Source organism: Perognathus longimembris, chromosome 4 (genome assembly GCF_023159225.1).
Source record: "Perognathus longimembris pacificus isolate PPM17 chromosome 4, ASM2315922v1, whole genome shotgun sequence".
Taxonomy (NCBI): domain Eukaryota; kingdom Metazoa; phylum Chordata; class Mammalia; order Rodentia; family Heteromyidae; genus Perognathus; species Perognathus longimembris.
Window position 1 is genome coordinate 10,698,528 of NC_063164.1, and position 17,803 is coordinate 10,716,330.

A 17,803-nucleotide genomic window follows, 5' to 3' on the forward strand; every position below is an offset into this window, starting at 1 on the left:
TGGAGCACCATTAAATTTTCGATGGCGCCATACCAACCAAGCACACCACAAACTTAATGTCAGAAATTAATCCAGGGGAAATCCAATCTTAGCAAAATGAAGTGTATTTCAATTTATTTTATTCAAGGTTTTATTTTTGTTTTGGTGCTGGTCTTGAGGCTTGAACTCCGGGCTTGGGCAATGTTCCTGAGCTGCTTTTGCTCAAGGCGAGTGCTCTACCACTTTCACCACAGCTCCATTATCAGCTTAAAAATATCTTTTTTTTTTTTGTAGTTGGAGAATTTCTTGCCTGGGGTAGAAGGTTTAAGTTTAAACCCTAGCCTTCAAATGTAGACATCCACCCCAACAGTAGCTTATAAAAGATGGGAGGATCAACAACTTTAGGTAGGAACTCACACATTTCCACTTCAGAGTTGGAAACGTTAAGTACAACAGCAATTGATCAGGCAGGCAAACCAGGAAGTACGGTTCATAAAAAAAACGAAAAAGCAAAACTAAGTCAAGCAAGACTTTTTTTTTTCTTGACGAAAACCTGACAAGCCCTCTCCCAAACAGCACCAAAATTCTTCCAACTACAGAACAAATCGAGTCAGCTAATCTGCAGTGCTCTTTGATAATGGTAAAAAAAAAAAAAATTTCGGCAAATTAAAGATAGGTTTGTGATTCCATTTAACATTAGCAAATACTGGAGTTGCCGAATGACTATGTTTCAAAGAAAACAAAACGCAGGTTTGTATTTAAAAAAAAAACAACAAAACTCTGGTAATCCCTGGGTCCTCTAGAAAATATCGGAAAATGAAGAAGTCCCGGAGCTTCTGCAGTTTCAGGAAGCTTTGTGGATCAACCTCAACCGCCGGAGCAGAGGTGTGCAAGTAATGAATACCTAGCGAGGCAGACAGCCGCACACCAATTCCCGATACTGCAGGAAACTCCCTGACAAACTCTCCCTTCAAGTGTCTGGCTCCCGCTCAAGGACCCATCCCTAGTCCACATGCCCCAGAAAAACACAGGAACCAGTTCGAGGGCGACTCGGATACCCACCTAGCCGGCACCCCACGCTGTCGTTCCCAGACAATCCTCTCCTGGCAGCCACCCAGCCCAGCCCGGACCAGCCTATAACAACCTCGCTGTGGCTACCGGAACTTCTCCCGCCCACTGCCCACGTGACCACGTTTTTTTTTTACCCCCGCCCCCTCGGCACTCCACCAATCAGCAGCCACCTCTGCCCAGAACCGGGTCTCCGAAGCCCCCCCACCCCCCTCCCTCTTTCCAAAAGGCCCAGCTGGCTTCTCCCGCTACGGCCGCTCTCAGCCCCGCCCTCTCCCCGCCTCCCCGTCCGCCGGGTTCCGCCCTCTCCCTCAACCTCCCCGCCGTTTCCCCCCCTCCACCGTCGTCGTCGTCTTCTTCTCTTCCTCTCCTCGCGTTGAGCCCTCCCGCTCCCGGGCTTCGCCCCGCCCCGGCCGGAGCGGCGCGCTCGTCCTTTCTCTCGCGAGATCTGCGCGTTCCGCCCCCCCCCCCGCTCCCCCCGCCCCCCGCCGGGGCCGCCCGTCTTCCCTCCCGTCCTCCCACCCCCTCCCCCATCTCCACTCCGGCTCTCCTCCCTCCCTCCTCCCCCCTCCACCCTCCGGGCCGGATCTCGTCTCGCTGAGGCGGAGGAGGAGAAGGAGGAGGAGGAGGACGTTCGGCCTGCGCAGTGAGATGTTTGTCCGTCGCCGCCGCCGCCGCCATCGCGGAGGAGCGCGATAAAGGGAGCCGAGCCGGGCGTGAGGGGGCCCCCGCGGAGCCGCCGCGCCAGCGCAGCCCCCAGCCGAGCCCGAGCCGCCGGAGCCCGGGCCGCCGCCGCCGCCGCTGCTGCCGCCGCCGCTGCCGCTGCCGCCGCGGCCACCCAGGGGCCGGCCTGCTCCCCGGCCCAGCCCGGGGGCCGCGCCGCCGCCGCCGCCCCCCCCGCCCCCCCCCCCCGCAGCGTCCCCCCTCGCCTGCCCGTCCGCCTTCAATGTGACACCGGCGCCTCGGAGTGCGACCCGCAGCAGCCGCCGCCGGGGAGGGGACGAGCACCATGTCGAATCTGAGCAAAGGCACGGGCAGCCGGAAGGACACCAAGATGCGGATCCGGGCCTTTCCGGTGAGTTCCCTGCTCGGCGCCCGGGACCCTGGGGCCGGGGACCCGGCCGGGAGCCGCACGCGAGGCCCGGGCTGAACTCCCCCCCAACAGGCCGCAGGCCGGCCTTCCCCTCCCCCCACGCCGCCGGCCGCGGGGCGCGAGCCTTCCCGGCAACGGGGCTGCGCGGGCCCCGCCGTGGCCTCCCTCCCGGGCCGTTCCCCGTGCCCAGCGCCCGGGTCCCCCCTCACCCCGGTACCGAGCCCTGGGCGTCGGCGACGGACTGGGCCACCGCCCGGTCCCGGTACCTTCCCGCGTCGATGGGGTGTAGGCCCGGTTCCCTGCACTCCTTGCCGTTCGGCCTCCGCTCCTCCAGCCCTGCAGGGATGGATGGAGACTGCCGGAGTCCTGGCGTGGGGCATGTGCGTAACTTTTCGCGTGTGTTTGCACTGCGGCTTAAAGAATGACCCATCCTAGCTAGGTCTTAGGGTGATGGAGAGGACTGTCCCCCTCTCTGCCTCTCCCCCTCCTTCGGTCCGGGTTAAGCCGTCGTCAGCCTATCCCCGACGCCGTGACAGGGGGTTCCACGAAAATACTCGGTGCTGATCCACCACCCATCGATGCGTCTTTTGTAGCCTCTTTCATCTAAGCACTTTGCAAAACTCTTGTTCAAGGAGTTGCCAGGCCACTCCTAGCAGGGCCCGGGGGGGAAGCTGGACAGAACGAATTAAGACAATCGGTTTCTCGTTTCTTAGCCATGGAAGCCCCCAAAGGAAAGAGGAGTCGCCATGCAACCTGCTTTTTTTTTTTTTTTCTTTACTGTCAGTTTTAGGTACAGCAAAAAGTATCCTGATCCTGAAACTTTTTTTGGGGGGGTGGGGTTGGGGTGGGGTAGCGGGGGGGGGGACATTTTTTAAATCGTTAGAGTCATAGCGCTTTCGGGTTCAGTAGATTAGGGCATAACTTTGGATGTCATTCATACCTGATTCAGCTAGCTGGTTGTCAACAATTAAAATGTATTCCTTTAACCAAACTGGACCTACTGGCTCCTGTCGCCCCAGTAACAGGTATAGTAAGTCGAGATAGACAAATTGGCACTTGAGCTGCAGAGTTTTAAAGTAAAAGTTAAGAGGAATGTCTTAGTTTACCCTTCTTAGATTCATTGTATCTTGTGGGAGGAGTGCATTTGTATTCATTTTCTAAGCATGGTTTTTCGGAAGTACATTTGGGGATGGGGGTTGGCTGACCTTAATATTTGATTGTTTTTTAATTAAGTAACTTGCCTAAGAGAACTTGTGGGAGACTTCTATGAATTCTTAAAATTTTAAAGGAAAGAAATGCCCGATGCAGAATTCAAAAATTGCAAGGAAAATTTTGTTAGCATCCACGTGTGGAAACTTCTAGCTTTAGGTAAATACGTTGGGTGTACTTCAGAGGCAAGGGGGTTTGAGTGTTTGCATTTTCTTTCTAAGTAAGTATAAGAAACTAGAGTGAGAAATGTTGACAAAAGAAGTACTGAATGAAGTTCACTAGCATTCTTTTCATGAAATAGTATTGTTCAGCTCCTTCCTAAATCAGCCACTCTGTTGATGGTCAGATCTTACCTTTTTTTCCTTTTAGCAAAATTCAGGATTATTTTTAAAAAATGATGTAAGTAGTTTAACACACCAGATTTTAACCAACTTTTCATTCTCTTTAGACTTGCCAACTTAGTTCTTACCCATTTTCCTCTGCCATCTTTCATTGCTTCAAGAGATACTGAGTAGTAATTTGCTCCTAGGGGTTTGAGATTTACCAGTGTAACTTGAAAGATCAAGACCTCTGCTTTGTGGAGCTAATGCTGTTAGGATAAGAAGCAAAATGAATTTTATTCTAATCCAGTGTATAGCTTTGTGTGATAGGTTAGCACAGTACTAGAAATGATTTTTTTAAAAAAATTAGCACTACAGTATTAACTAGTTTGGATCTTGCTCTAAATGTTTTTGTTAAATTCTTCATGAAGTCTTTAGTGTTTAGTATTCAGTGTGAATTCATACTACTTTTTAAAAGCTTAAGATTGTTTTCATTATTACCTTGTGTTAACATCACTTGCATAATAACCATCACATTTCTTAACATACAATATTTAAGTCAGTGTTTAAGTTATCAGTTAGAATAGATGCATGCATTAATGATAAGATACTTCACTGACTTAACGTCTGGTAAATGTGTGTACTTACAGATTTAAAAAATTCCTGTGTTCATATTAGTTATAGCTACTGCCTGCCTGAATTGCTAATCAGAAGTTGTAAATGTATATAGTTCATGAGAAATGATTTATGCTTATACTGTACATAATTACAACTCTTTTATCTTACCTCTACCATTTGGATAGGTGTTTCTATGATTTATTTCAAATTCTCTTTTATAAAATTATGTAAAAGAAATGAAACTATGCTTTGGAGTTTTTTGATAAAGTAAAAAGTAGGTAAACTTTTTCATAGATGTGTGAAGCTATTCTAAGTAGAGTCCCATCATTAAATCAGATTGTTTTTAGTTTTTGAGTGCAGATTTTAAGTATGCTGTCACTGCTGTTCAAAAGGGTAAAAATTATAGTACAGCAATTTAATGCACAGTTTGTTTTGTGGGCAGGGGGTGCTCATCCTGGGGCTTGACCTCAGAGCCTGGGCACTGTCTCTGAGCAGTTTTGCTCAAGGCTAGTGTTGTACCACTTGAGCCAGAGCTCCACTTACAGCTTTTTTGGTAACTGATTGGAGATAAAAGAGTTTCATGGATTTTTCTGTTCAAGCTGGCATAGAACCACAATTCTCAGATCACAACCTCCTGAGTAGCTAGGATTACAGGTGTGAGCTACCCCATACCCGGCCACAATTGACATTTTTAAACAAATGTAGAGGGAATGATTTTGTAAAGATTGAGAACAAGAAGGGAGTTTCTGTACTTAAAAACTGTTGGCAGAGGAGAACTTTTATTCCAGTTTGTAAGCTTTTTCTGTGTGACACAGATATATCTCATTATGCCTTTTTTGTTAATAATACATAAAATAACAAGGGGCCTCAAAACTTTTTTTTTTTTTTTTTAAGAAAAGAGGTTATAGTTGTGAGAGGCCTGGAACAGATAATTTCACTCCAAGATATCTTTTCCCTTGATACCATTTGTCCTAACTCCTGAGCTTTTCTTCACTCTACATGGCTGTACAAGCTTGGTTGGAATTGGTTTGGGCTTTTTTTTTTCCTCCAGTAGTTGGGATTAACTCAGGGCCTTGCATTTGAAAAGCAGGCACTCTACCCTTTGAAACATCCAGTGCCTTTTTGCATTTGGGGTAAGGTCTCTGCTGCCTTTCAAGTATCTAGTTTTGAGCCACCTGCCCAGCTTTGGAGGGAGTGATTTTTGAATGAAAATGCTGTCCTCTTCTATTTGCTTTTCCTGGGATTGTACTAGTGTTTTGGGGACATTTATGAAAAAGCTACTGTTTTTCTAGAATGTGATCTAGTCTGTTGCTTAAGACCTACTTCTTTCTTGAGGGTCCAGGCAATCATATCAGTTGTTAGTTTATGGAACATGTTAAATCCATGACAAGGAAGACTTCTTTCACTTCATATTTTAGATGAGCTCTACCTCTCTAGTATGGACAGCAAATGATAGGATATACAGATTATTTTTGGGTGGAACCCACAAAGTGACTGATGTTAGTAGAAGAGATGTTTTTAAATTATTGGTGATGTACTTAAAGGCACAAAGAGATAAGGGCAGATAAGAATAAGTTAATAGTTTTTGTTGTTATATTGTTTTTAACTATAGTAATATCAGCCAGATTTGAGTTTGATCTTCAAAATAGGTTCTCTTTCTTAGGGGGGTAACAATTGCTTAGAGCTGGATAATAGTATTGCAGATCACAGCACAGGGAATTAGCAATAAAAACAGAAATTATGGAGTAAGGTTTAGCAGATTCACGAACTTGTTGCTTACATTTATTTTATTTTACTTTTTTGTTGTTGTTGGTCATGAGACTTGAACTCTGGGCCTGAAAGCTGTCCCTGAACTCTTCAGCTCAAGGCTAGAGCTCTACCACATGAGCCACATACTGAGCCTCTTCCAGTTTTCTGGTGGTTAATTGGAAATGAGTCTCACAGACCTTCCTGCCCTGGTCCTCAGATCCATGGTCCTTGAACCATGGTCCTCAGATCTCAGCCTCCTGAGTAAGCTAGGATTACAGGTGTGAGCCATGAGCTCTTGTTGCTTACATTTAGACTGACTCTTTTTCTGTTAATAGTATTGGGACTGCCAAGCTATTGCTACATTATTACTGTATTGGCTGTTAGAAATTTAAAAAAGGAGCTTGAAGCTGTTATCAATAGTGTTTATTTTGTTTTGTTGTTTTAGCCAGTTGAGAGAAGACTAGAAAATGATAGAAACTTTTAATAGTACAGACCATCATGTGAAAATTGGGCTTTCATAGTACATTAATTACAAAGCTCATTCATTCAAACAAAAATAGAGAAAGCTCTTGTATGTCATTTGTTCATTTGATGTAGGTAAGTAGTAACAGAATTTGTCCAGAAAGAATATATAATTATCACTACAAAAAGTAATATGCCTTCTATTTGGAGAAGAAAGTTATTTTTCCAAGATTGGAAAGAAGATCTTTAGACAATTTATCATTTTAAATAAGGCAGTTTTGAAAATATTTTTGTTTGCTTATGGTAAAAGCGTTATGAATTAGTGAGATATAATAATGAATTGCAATTAGTCTCTCAGTGTACATTGAAAACTATTCAGTCATATACGGTCTGTCAGGGAAGAAATCATTTTAGTAGCTTTTTTAGTTATAAAAATGACAGAAAACTTGATAAATGTCTGTCTTTAGAAATTATTTGCAATCTTACCACTTGGAAATAAAAGAATTAACATTTTGATGGTGCTCTAATATTTCATATGCATTTTTATGTATTGCCTTTTAAAAAGCTTACAGTATGTATATTTTCATATTTGGGGGTGTGTGTGTGAGAGAGAGAGAGAGACACACACACACACGAGTTTGAATTTGGGACCTTGTGCTTGCTTGCTAGGCAAGTGCTCCACCACTTGAGCCATATCCCCAGCCCTTTTTCTAAACAGGGTTGTTTCCCCCACCTCTTTCCCCTCTGCTCTTGCTTCCTTCCTAGCTGGAACTACAGGTCAGTCACTGTTGTGCTCAGCTTCTCTTTGACTGAAGTTGTGTGTGTGTGTGTGTGTTTTCTATTTGCAATTGCTTGTCTTCAACTTTTGATCCTCATCTCAGCCTCCAGAGTAACTAGAAAAACAGGCATAAGCCACCACATACATGCCCAGAAAGGTAGAAAAGGAAAGGCTAACACTTACTGAATGCTTATAGTGTACCAAACACTGTTATTTGTGCTTTGTTTCTCTACAGTTACTTAATTCACACAACTTTGTGCAACACAAATGTCATCTGTTGTACAAATGAAGCCTCTAGTAGTTAAGTAATTCATGTAAAGTTACTCTGTGCAAGAGGCAGAAGTAGAGATTGGCTTAAATGTGAATATCCCAAGTTTGTATCATTTCAAGTTATTTGTAGCTATTAGCCACATATTGTATCTTAACTATCATAGGTGAAAAGAAATAGTACTTTAGTGCTTTAATTTTCATTTTCTTGATTGAGTGTAAGAATAAAAGTATACATAGTCCAGAATGCATTTTTATTTCATTTTAAAGTAGCATGTTGAGCATATGTGTTACAGGAGTGTAACGGCAAAGAATGAGAATGAATTAGAGTGTAGGTTTGAACACTTATAGCTGCACTTTTTTTTACTTCACCTCCTCTATCAGGTTTTTCCTATAAAGTGAGAATACTAAAAGGACTGATAGCATGTTTTGTGACAAAGTAAGCTTTAGAATCATACCTAATACTAGCTTACTTCAATATTGATCATGCCAGTATCCAAGCATTAAAACTGATTGTTTTTTGTAAATCATGTTGAAATGTTTTAATTACTTTGGTGATATTCCCCATTCTTTTGTACAAATTTTTACATTTTGAAAAGCCTACAGAACAATTTTTGAACCACTCCAAGATACCAGTCTCAAATATATACATATTATATGTGCATGTTAATATTATTGTATATATACAAGTTTGGTACTTTGAGACACTGGCGGAATGTTGTTGTTTCTTGTGCAGAAAGAGAGACTTCAAGAGAAAATTTCCAGGGCTGGGGATATGACCTAGTGGCAAGAGCGCTTGCCTTGTATACTTGAAGCCCTGGGTTCGATTCCCCAGCACCACATATACAGAAAATGGCCAGAAGTGGCGCTGTGACTCAAGTGGCAGAGTGCTAGCCTTGAGCAAAAAGAAGCCAGGGACAGTGCTCAGGCCCTGAGTCCAAGGCCCAGAACTGGCAAAAAAAAAAAAAAAAGAAAGAAAAAGAGAAAATTGCCAATGATGATTATCAGAGTGTGAAGATATTACAGAAGGTATAAGCAGTTCTTTACTATGTACGTCTTACTTTTTCATTAATGTTCATCTGAAGTAATCGTCCCTTTCTTCCTCCATGTTTCCTCCTTTTGTTATCACCCTGAGCTACAGTAGGTTGTGGCTTTTGCCCAGTGCTTATACCAGGCACCATTTTGAACCACAGAGCACTTAGCACAGTGTGGGTGGTTTGAGAATGATTGATTAAATGAAAAACTACTAGCCCTCAAAGGTGAATCATGTAGTAATCGATTGTCAATGCAAATGATGCCCTAAAATGTTAGAATTTCCTTTGCAATGCTAAGCAAACTTGGTTGAAGTACTACATCATTAATGATATTGTGGCTTCTTCGCCTCCCCCCCCCCATGGATATTCTTAGTCTCTGAAGTAGTATTGTGTTGGTGTTAACCTCAAATTGAGCATCAGAAGATCTTAATCTCTCAGTCCCAGTGTTTTTTGTATACTAGCTAAACTAATTTTTTCCATCATGACTTTTTTGTCTCTTTCCTTTCAGTTACTCTGATCCCCTACTTCCCTTGTAGATTAATAACTCCCTTATGTATTGTCTGTTCTCAGAATTCTCTGCTTTTTCACCATGTGAAAGCTGACTTAACTTTACCCTGAGGAACAGGCTTACCTTCTTGAAGTGAGGTACCTGTTTATCTTATAATCCTTCAGCCCTTGATCCCTGATGGTGTTTATTGCCATATCCATCATTTTGTCTTTTGGCTGAAACTCTTGGGAATTACTCTTCTCTCTCAGACCATGTACTAACTTTTATTTAGGGTCCTTAAGATATTGAAAATTTTAATACTTTCTTCAGACATTGCCAGTCCAGCTAGCCATTTGTCCACTGGCATGTGTGAATAGAAATTCATTTATTTGGGGTTGGGGAGAGTGCTTGGCTCACATACATGAAGCCCTGGGTTTGATTCCTCAGCACCACATATATAGAAAAAGCCAGAAGTGGCGCTGTGGCTCAAGTGGTAGAGTGCCAGCTTTGAGCAAAAAGAAGCCAGGACAGCTCTCTGGCCTGAGTTCAAGCCCTAGGACTGGCAAAAAAAGAAAGAAATTCATTTATTCAGTTTTTAATAGTTTCATTGCGTGTTTACTGTATGTCAAGCTTGGACGTCCAGTAGTGATCAAACAACCTTGACTTCTTTGTTGTAGTGATTTTCACTCTCTTTGGGGCTTGTCATTCATTTTATTTACCTTCTGCCTGTTGTCACTTTTATAAAACAAGAAAATGATAGTACCTACCTCATAAGACTGTTCAAAGGTAGTTAATAGGGCTGGGGATATAGCCTAGCGGCAAGAGTGCCAGCCTCGGATACACGAGGCCCTAGGTTCGATTCCCCAGCACCACATATACAGAAAACGGCCAGAAGCGGCGCTGTGGCTCAAGTGGCAGAGTGCTAGTCTTGAGCGGGAAGAAGCCAGGGACAGTGCTCAGGCCCTGAGTCCAAGGCCCAGGACTGGCAAAAAAAAAAAAAAAAGGTAGTTAATACATGTAAAGGTATTAGAATAGTGCTTGGCACAAAATAGACACTATAAATACACGTAAGCTGTTGTTTAGTAATTCTGTCCTCTTGCTGCTTGTTTCTTTCTCACATTAATATGTTCTGTGCATGTCAAGAAGATTTCTGCATTCTCTAAGCCATGGTACTATTGTTTCTTTTTCCCTACATCCCCAGAATAAGGCCAGACATGCCAGCAACAAAGCATCTTGGGTAATTCCATGCATCAGCCTTCACTGCTCATACTTTCTAGGCTTTCTTGGAGACAAGCTGAAGGACCCTGGTCTCTAATTTAGCTGGCCTGTCAGTGCCTCAGGGCAGTTTTTCTGTGTTCCCTGTAAGCTCCCTCTCCCTTTTCCTGCTGAGTCGTTTGCAATTTTAATCACTGTCCTTAAGCTATTTATTGATAATGTTCTTATCTTTCTTCAAGAAACTTTTTAATTACAGCTTTACTGTGAAAAATGTCAGTAGTCTTTCAATTATGTCCATCAGTCTGTATATCACCTCTTCCCTCTGATCTCAGAGAAGGAAGATATCTTTTTCTTCTTTTTCTTCTTCATCATCATGATCACTATCATAACTGTTCTTTATAGCTCAGAAAATAAGAAAGAATTTACTGTCGCCTTTTTAAAGATGTAATTTTAAGAACTTAATTTTCTTAGAGGGGGTATCCTATCCTGTTTGTATTGGTCTGTATTGGTACAGTGTAACAGTCCTCAGTATATATGTAGTAGGCAATGTTAATACTCTTTAGTTTGTTTCATACTGAGAACTATGAAAGTTTTTCAAAGAATAATAGTTAGAAAGATTGAGATGTCAGACTGCTTTCTAGTAAGTAGTAGTATTACTAGGTATTTAATAGAGCTTCCTAATCAGAAAGTTAGAATTTTCAACTAAAATATGTTGTTTCTCTTAGGACATTCACATTCAAACTCTTAGGGGTCTAGAAGGGTCTTTAGGGTCCAGGTAAGGAGTAGCGTTGGTATCTCTCCCTTTGATTACTTAGAGCTGTTCCTGTTGGGCAATTTACACATGGAATTCAGTAAAAGAGTTCTGTTAGTTATTACTTTAAAATCACTAGTCATTAGTCCAGGCTCTTAAAGAATGAGGCTTTACGGGTCTGGGAATATGACCTAGTGGTAGAGTGCTTGCTTTGTATACATGAAGCCCTGGGTTTGATTCCTCAGCACCACATATATAGAAAACAGCCAGAAGTGGTGCTGTGGCTCAAGTGGTAGAGTGCTAGCCTTGAGCAGAAAGAAGCCAGGGACAGTGCTCAGGCCCTAAGTTCAAGCCTCAGGACTGGCAAAAAGAAAAAAAAAATAATGATGCTTTACGCATCCAACTTGACAATAGTAAGAAATTTGAACTCTGTAATTGCTTTACTCCTAATCCAGAGCCTTTGCTACTAGAAAGCATTTACTTTTATATATAGTAGGCAATGTCGAATAAATGCACTAATGTGGTACTCTTAAGTTTGTTTTATATTTAATGGAAACTGCACAGGACTTTGTCGTTTGATTTCTGTCATTTAGGACTTCGATTCTGGGAAGAAAGTGAATGGATTCAACTTTACTATTTAATTGCAATTTCACTGTTTACTGCTGAGCAAATGAATAAACTTCAAAGAGTAAGATTTCTTAGATCTACTTTTCTAGAGGTAGTACCTTACTGCCTGTAACCCTAGATACTCATGAAGCTGAGATCTGAGGATCTTGGTTCAAAGCCAGCTGAGGAAGGACACAGTCCATGAGACTCTTCAGTTAACTTACCAAAAAGACAGTAGTGGAGCTGTGGCTAAGTGTTAAAAGCATTAGCCTTGAGCTGTGGGCTCATGGACAGTGCCCAGTTCCTGAGTTTAGGCCCCAGGACCAGTACAAAAAAATTTCTTTAACACAGTGCTTTACAAGTTATTACCTACAGGATCTTTTAGCTGAACAACACTTCTATTTACTTCATCCTCTCCAAAGTTATAACTAATTTGTTTGCCTTTTTAATCTCTAGTACAAAGACCTTGCTTTATAAGATTAGTAACTACAACTTGTTGAATATCTGTCTTGAGTTAGACTATTTTTTTAAGGAATTATGAATTATCTCAAATTCTCAAAACAGTTTTAGGTCTAGCGTTAGTCCTATTCTAAGTCCCAATGGAGTTCAGAGTAAACTAGTATATAAACACTAAAGAAAAGGCAGAGCTCCAATTGTGTATGTGACACAGAATTCTGTGTGCTTTCCATTATACCATACTTCCTGACTACATTGTTAATGGTTTTGTAGATTTTGAATTAATTTACTTTTGTAATAGAAACATATTGAAGATTAGTTTAAGTTATTGATCACAGGCAGATCCAGGGGCTCTGAAGCTTATATAGTATAGAGAAAAAAAAATTCAAAAGTCAAGTAATAGCTCTTGGAAAGAGATTTGAGCTCCACTAGGTTCAAAGTAAATCAAGTTATACAAATTTTAGATTGTATTTTTTGTACATTTAGATATATAAATTGCTTAGAAGGGGTGCTTAGTGTGAATTGATTCAAGTAAGGCAACCAGAATTGTAATCTAGAAGAAAAATAGGAGTTGACTTACCCTTTGAAAAGAAACTCTTTCCTATTTTTAAATTACAAGGCTGATAATACAGCTTTTGCAAAAAAGTTTATATTTTTAAAATGTAATTTTTGTCCTTAAGAAGATACTAAAATAACTGTGAAATGATTCAGAAGCACAAAGATAGGTGCTTCAAATTAATAATTTATTTCTCATGGATGTGCAAAGATTCATGAAGGAATGGCACAGACAAGGAAGCAATTTATAAAAAACAGATTACTTTCTCATACTTTGGGAAGCTGAGAATTTCATCGACAAAGTACTAGAGTTCATTTGTCTGGTGAGGGCCCTCTTTTTCCCAAGTTGTACTTAGATGGGGCATGCTCTGGAGAGGAAGAATACTGTTTCTCACATGGCAGAAGGCAGAAGGGGTTCACTACTTCAATCCTTATTCCAGAGGACTCCACACATAACTTAATCTCTTTTGGCCTCACCTCTTAGTGCTATTGAATTGGTGTTTTTCACTGTGAGTTTAGAAAGAATCTATCTTTATTTCACAGATGAGGATGTGGAGACAGACTGATTTTGACAGGAATATGCTCCTAACTTGAATTTATGGAACAACTATGATTAAAACATAAAATTTGAGAGACGGGAGACCATGGTTCATGCCTATAATCCTAGCTACTGATGAGGCTGAGATCTGAGGATTGTGGTTCGAAGCCAGCCAGGGTAGAAAAGTCCCTATGAGACTCTTACCTCCAATTAACCACTGGAAAACTGGAAGTGGCACTGTGGCTCAAGTGGTAGAGTGCTGGCCTTGAGCACAGAGAGGCTCAGGGTCGGAGCCCAGGCCCTTATTAGTTCATGCCCCACAACTTGATAACAACAACAACAACAACAACAAAAATATGATTTTTGGTAATTAGTTCTTTTTTCTCGACCAGACTCAAATAGATATAGTGATAGGATCACAGTGACCTAGTTAATGACAGAATAATTTCTCATTGAGCTTTTTGATGAATTAAGTTGACATGGACATCGAGTGGAAGGACACTTGAGTTAGGTCCTGTGAATTTCCGTAGCTCTACCTAGCTTTGTGGTCTTTGATAAGCTTTATTTCAGCCTTATATTTATCTTTCTTTAAGATAGGAATAGCATATTTCAGTGTTGATGGTTAGGTCTTGACACAAAACAGTAGGAAAGTTAGCTAAGTTTTGTATACTGTGTGTGTGTGTGTGTGTGTATGATAAAGAGAAAAATTTAGAGAAGTTCAAGCAGACTTGATTGCGAATTGTATTTTTTAATAAGGATTTCAAGAGGACACCTAATACAGGATCAAAATTACAAGCCAAAGACTGGAAATATTATGCTGGTAACAGCACCTGCCTAGGCAGCACTAGATCTGAGCTCAAAAAATACTGCCACAGCCCTTCTGCCCCAAATTCAATATTATGAGCCTTGTACTGTCATCTCATCTAATTACGGTTAGGTTCATTCAAAGACAAGGTAACAGTGATAGTTTATACTGTCAGATTTTTCCTCCTCTCCCCCTTTAGGTAATAATGTGTAGTTGATTTGGATATAAACACAATTTGTTGTTGTTTTAAAAGTTTTAGAGGACTTTATTTCCTAGTGATACTTGGATTTGAACTGAGAGCCTTATACTCACTAGGTTATTGCTCTACCACCTGAGCCATGCCTGCAAAAACCCCATTTAAAAAATTATTATTGTCATTATTATTTTGTCAGTTGTAGGGCTTGAACTCAGGGCCAGGGTGCTGTCCCTGAGCCTCTTTGTGCTTGGGGCTAGTGCTCTACCACTTGAGCCACAATGCCACTTCCAGTTTTTGAGTTGTTAAGTGGGGATAAGAGTCTCATGGGGACTTTTCTGTCCAGGGTGATGTGAGCCTCTGGCGACCTTATTATTTTTGAGATTGGGTCTCCTTAGGATTTCGATTCCCACTCAGTTGCATCCATGAGCCACTGCGATCCCCTTACTTTAGGCTTCCTGTCCTTGCTGAGATAACGAGTGCCATTGTGCATAGTAGTGGATTATGAAGGAGTTTCACAAACTTTTCTGCTCAGGTTGACCTTGAACCACAATTATTCATAACTCAGCCTGCCAAGTAGCAAAGATTACAGACATGCCCACCTCAGTTTGTAGAATTTTTCTTTAAGAAAAGCCAGTAAAGTTTATTTATTTCTAAAAACAAACTTTAGGGACTTCAGCTAGAGAGAAAAGTAATAACAATGATATAATTGTGATTAAAATGAATAATTTTAGACTGTAGAAGTATGAACTCCAAGTACTCAATTATACAAATTTTTTTTCCTCCCTGATATTACAGCAACTATCTGGAGATTCTATGTAAAGTACATGATTCCTACTTCTCCGTTTTTGCTTTTTGTCAGATAAATTCTTTTTTTCTTTTTTTTTTTGGCCAGTCCTGGGGCTTGGACTCAGGGCCTGAGCACTGTCCCTGGCTTCTTCTTGCTCAAGGCTAGCACTCTGCCACTTGAGCCACAGCGCCACTTCTGGCCATTTTCTGTATATGTGGTGCTGGGGAATCGAACCCAGGGCCTCATGTATATGAGGTAGGCACTCTTGCCACTAGGCCATATCTCCAGCCCCCATCAGATAAATTCTTAAAGAATAATTACATGACCTTTTAATAGTAGTCCTTTAGATTGAATAGCATATTATGAAATACAGCACATTTTGAGGATGCTTGCAGAGTTACAGTCAAGTTAAATGTTTTGTATGGCTATATTGCGTTCTGGAGCCCGCTCACAATTTTTTAATTTTTTTCAGCTATGTAGAAAACAGACAGAAAAAGAGCAGACACTGACAAATTGCCTTAGTGAGAACATAGTATATTCCCCATCTAACCAGTAGCAGACCAAAAATATTTGGGAAAAATTGGGGGTATAACAACATCTCCAGATTCTTGTCTTTTCCTATTCTACAACTATTTACATAATATTTGCATTGCATTATCTATAGTTAGAGAGTAACTTAGAATTGATATAATGTATAAGGATAATGTACATAAGGATCTTGAACTCCTTTGGATTTTTAGTATCGACAGTGGTTCTGGACTCAGTCCTCAACTTATATCAAGGGATGACTATTTTTTATTTTGGCCAAATAATTGAGGTTATGAAATGTTATGTATCCACATGTATGTATACATTTATATATGTTTAATTATTGTTGGTACTCTTAAATCATTTGTTCTGTTATTTAAATGGACTTCGGTAAACTAATCTGGATACTTGATCTTTACTTTGTGTTGTTGAAAAAAATATATACCACATTTCCCAAACAGCTTGATTTTGGAGTATTCTCATGTATTAAGGATGCTGATTATAATTGAATCCTGTTGATTAAATTTCTCATTATAAACGCCATTGCTGTCCTGTATTTAAATGATACAAGGGGCTAGTTGAATAGATACGATTTCATGGAATTACTCTAAGCTGCTGCACTTTTCTAGTTGATACTTCTTTCCTTTCCTTCCTTTATCTTACTTCCACTCCCATGATTTCCACTGTCACAAAAGAGAAATAGTCACCCAAATATTAGTATCTTTACGGTCATTTTTAAGCCATTAATAAAGGCTGTATGTGTCTTGTGTAGTAAAGTCCTGATGCCAGGATCAAATCATGCAGAAAGAAGCAACCACATTTATTGAGCACATGCTCTATGCCATATGCTTTCATAAACTTTTAGTTGCCACAGAGTACACCAGCATCCATTTCTCAAGCCAAGAAGAGATGAGGAAAGTGAGGTTTGGGAAGTTTGATAATAATGTGCTTTATTAAAGACTGAATGTGCCAAACTGGGCTGTTTGCCTCAGAGTCTCAAACCATTTTTGAAGAATTATTGTAGATGTCGTATGTCCTTGAGTGATTAGTCATCAAGTAAGAATCTATGTTATTAACTGTTAAATAGTGTTCAAATAATATTTTTGAATGTCACTTGGCATCATGCCATGTATAATAAAAAAGGAAGAGAGACTTGATATATTCTGAGCTGGAGCTTTCTTACATAATATTTGCATTTGACTGCATTTATACTGCTATTCCTGGTATTTGTACCAAGGAAATTGTTTTTGAGGCTGAAGCTTGAAATTCAAGTCAAGCATTTTTCCTTCTGTATTTTTTTCTAGCTGTGTCATTCTGAATTGCCTGGAATTTCAAATTTTCACCCTTTTCTCCCACCCACCCTGTTTCAGATTTCTTCATGTAGATGATATTCACAAGGGACTAAAGACTTCTTGTGCTTTGTATATAGTGAAGCAAAGATTACAGTTCTTTTCAGCTCAGATTCAGTTTGTCTTATGATGTAGTTCTGTCCAACTTTTGATAATTAGAGAACTGTGAAGGTGTGACTTACATGCTTTTAAATGTGGGCATTTTGAAGTTTGTTATCCTTTGAGGTAATGTAGATGGTCAGGTATTTTTGAAAGAAAAAACTGAGTTAATTTTCTTATTGGCACTTAAAAATGAGGAAACAGCTCTGGATTGGGAGGAGGTAAGATAATTTTTTTAAAAAGTATTGATTTGTGTTTTAAAAATTTCCTTAACTAATCATATAAGAATAGTTGATATGTTCCCTTTAAAAACATCTATTTATCCTCCTATTAAATGAATTTCTGATTACTTTATAACTTGAGCTTCTTGGAGCAGGGTTGTATATGGAACTCATAATTAAATAGCAAACATTAAAGTGCATATGTGTCTGTACATTTTATTTTACTGTTTTGCTTTAAAATAGAACATAGCTGAAGCCTTGGTGCTCACATTCCTTTCTTCCTGGGTGTGTGTGTGTGTGTGTGTGTGTGTGTGTGTGTGTGTGTGTGTGTGTGTGTGTGTGTGTGTGTGTGTGTGTTGTGTATGTGTTGGTCCTGGGGCTTGAACTCGGATCCTGGGCTGTGACCCACAGCTCCACTTCTGGCTTGTTGGTGAGTAATTGGAGGCAAGACTCTTAACTTTGCTGTTCTGCTGGCTTCAAACCACAATCCTCAGATCTTAGCCTCCAGAGTACCTAGGATTACAGACTTGAGCCACCTGGTGTGTGTGTGTCCTTTTCTGTTTTGGTTTTTTGCAGTTACTGCAAACCTCATATCAGTGCCATGAATGAGATTAAAATTCTGCTCAAATAATT

The 17,803-nt window shown here is 40.6% G+C and overlaps 1 protein-coding gene across 2 annotated transcripts in view; it reads left to right on the forward strand.

Annotated features, from left to right (window-relative positions):
- The first annotated feature begins 1,599 nt into the window (after nucleotides 1-1,599).
- Nucleotides 1,600-17,803, forward strand: part of Cul3 (cullin 3) — an 80,032-nt gene continuing 63,828 nt past the window's right edge. The window contains exon 1 of one of the 2 annotated variants that reach the window (XM_048344654.1): nucleotides 1,600-2,122. In XM_048344654.1, the coding sequence (XP_048200611.1) occupies nucleotides 2,057-2,122 (66 nt within the window). In that variant the 5' untranslated portion in view covers nucleotides 1,600-2,056. The remainder of the gene's footprint in view (nucleotides 2,123-17,803) is intronic. The other variant, XM_048344655.1, reaches the window with a different exon arrangement.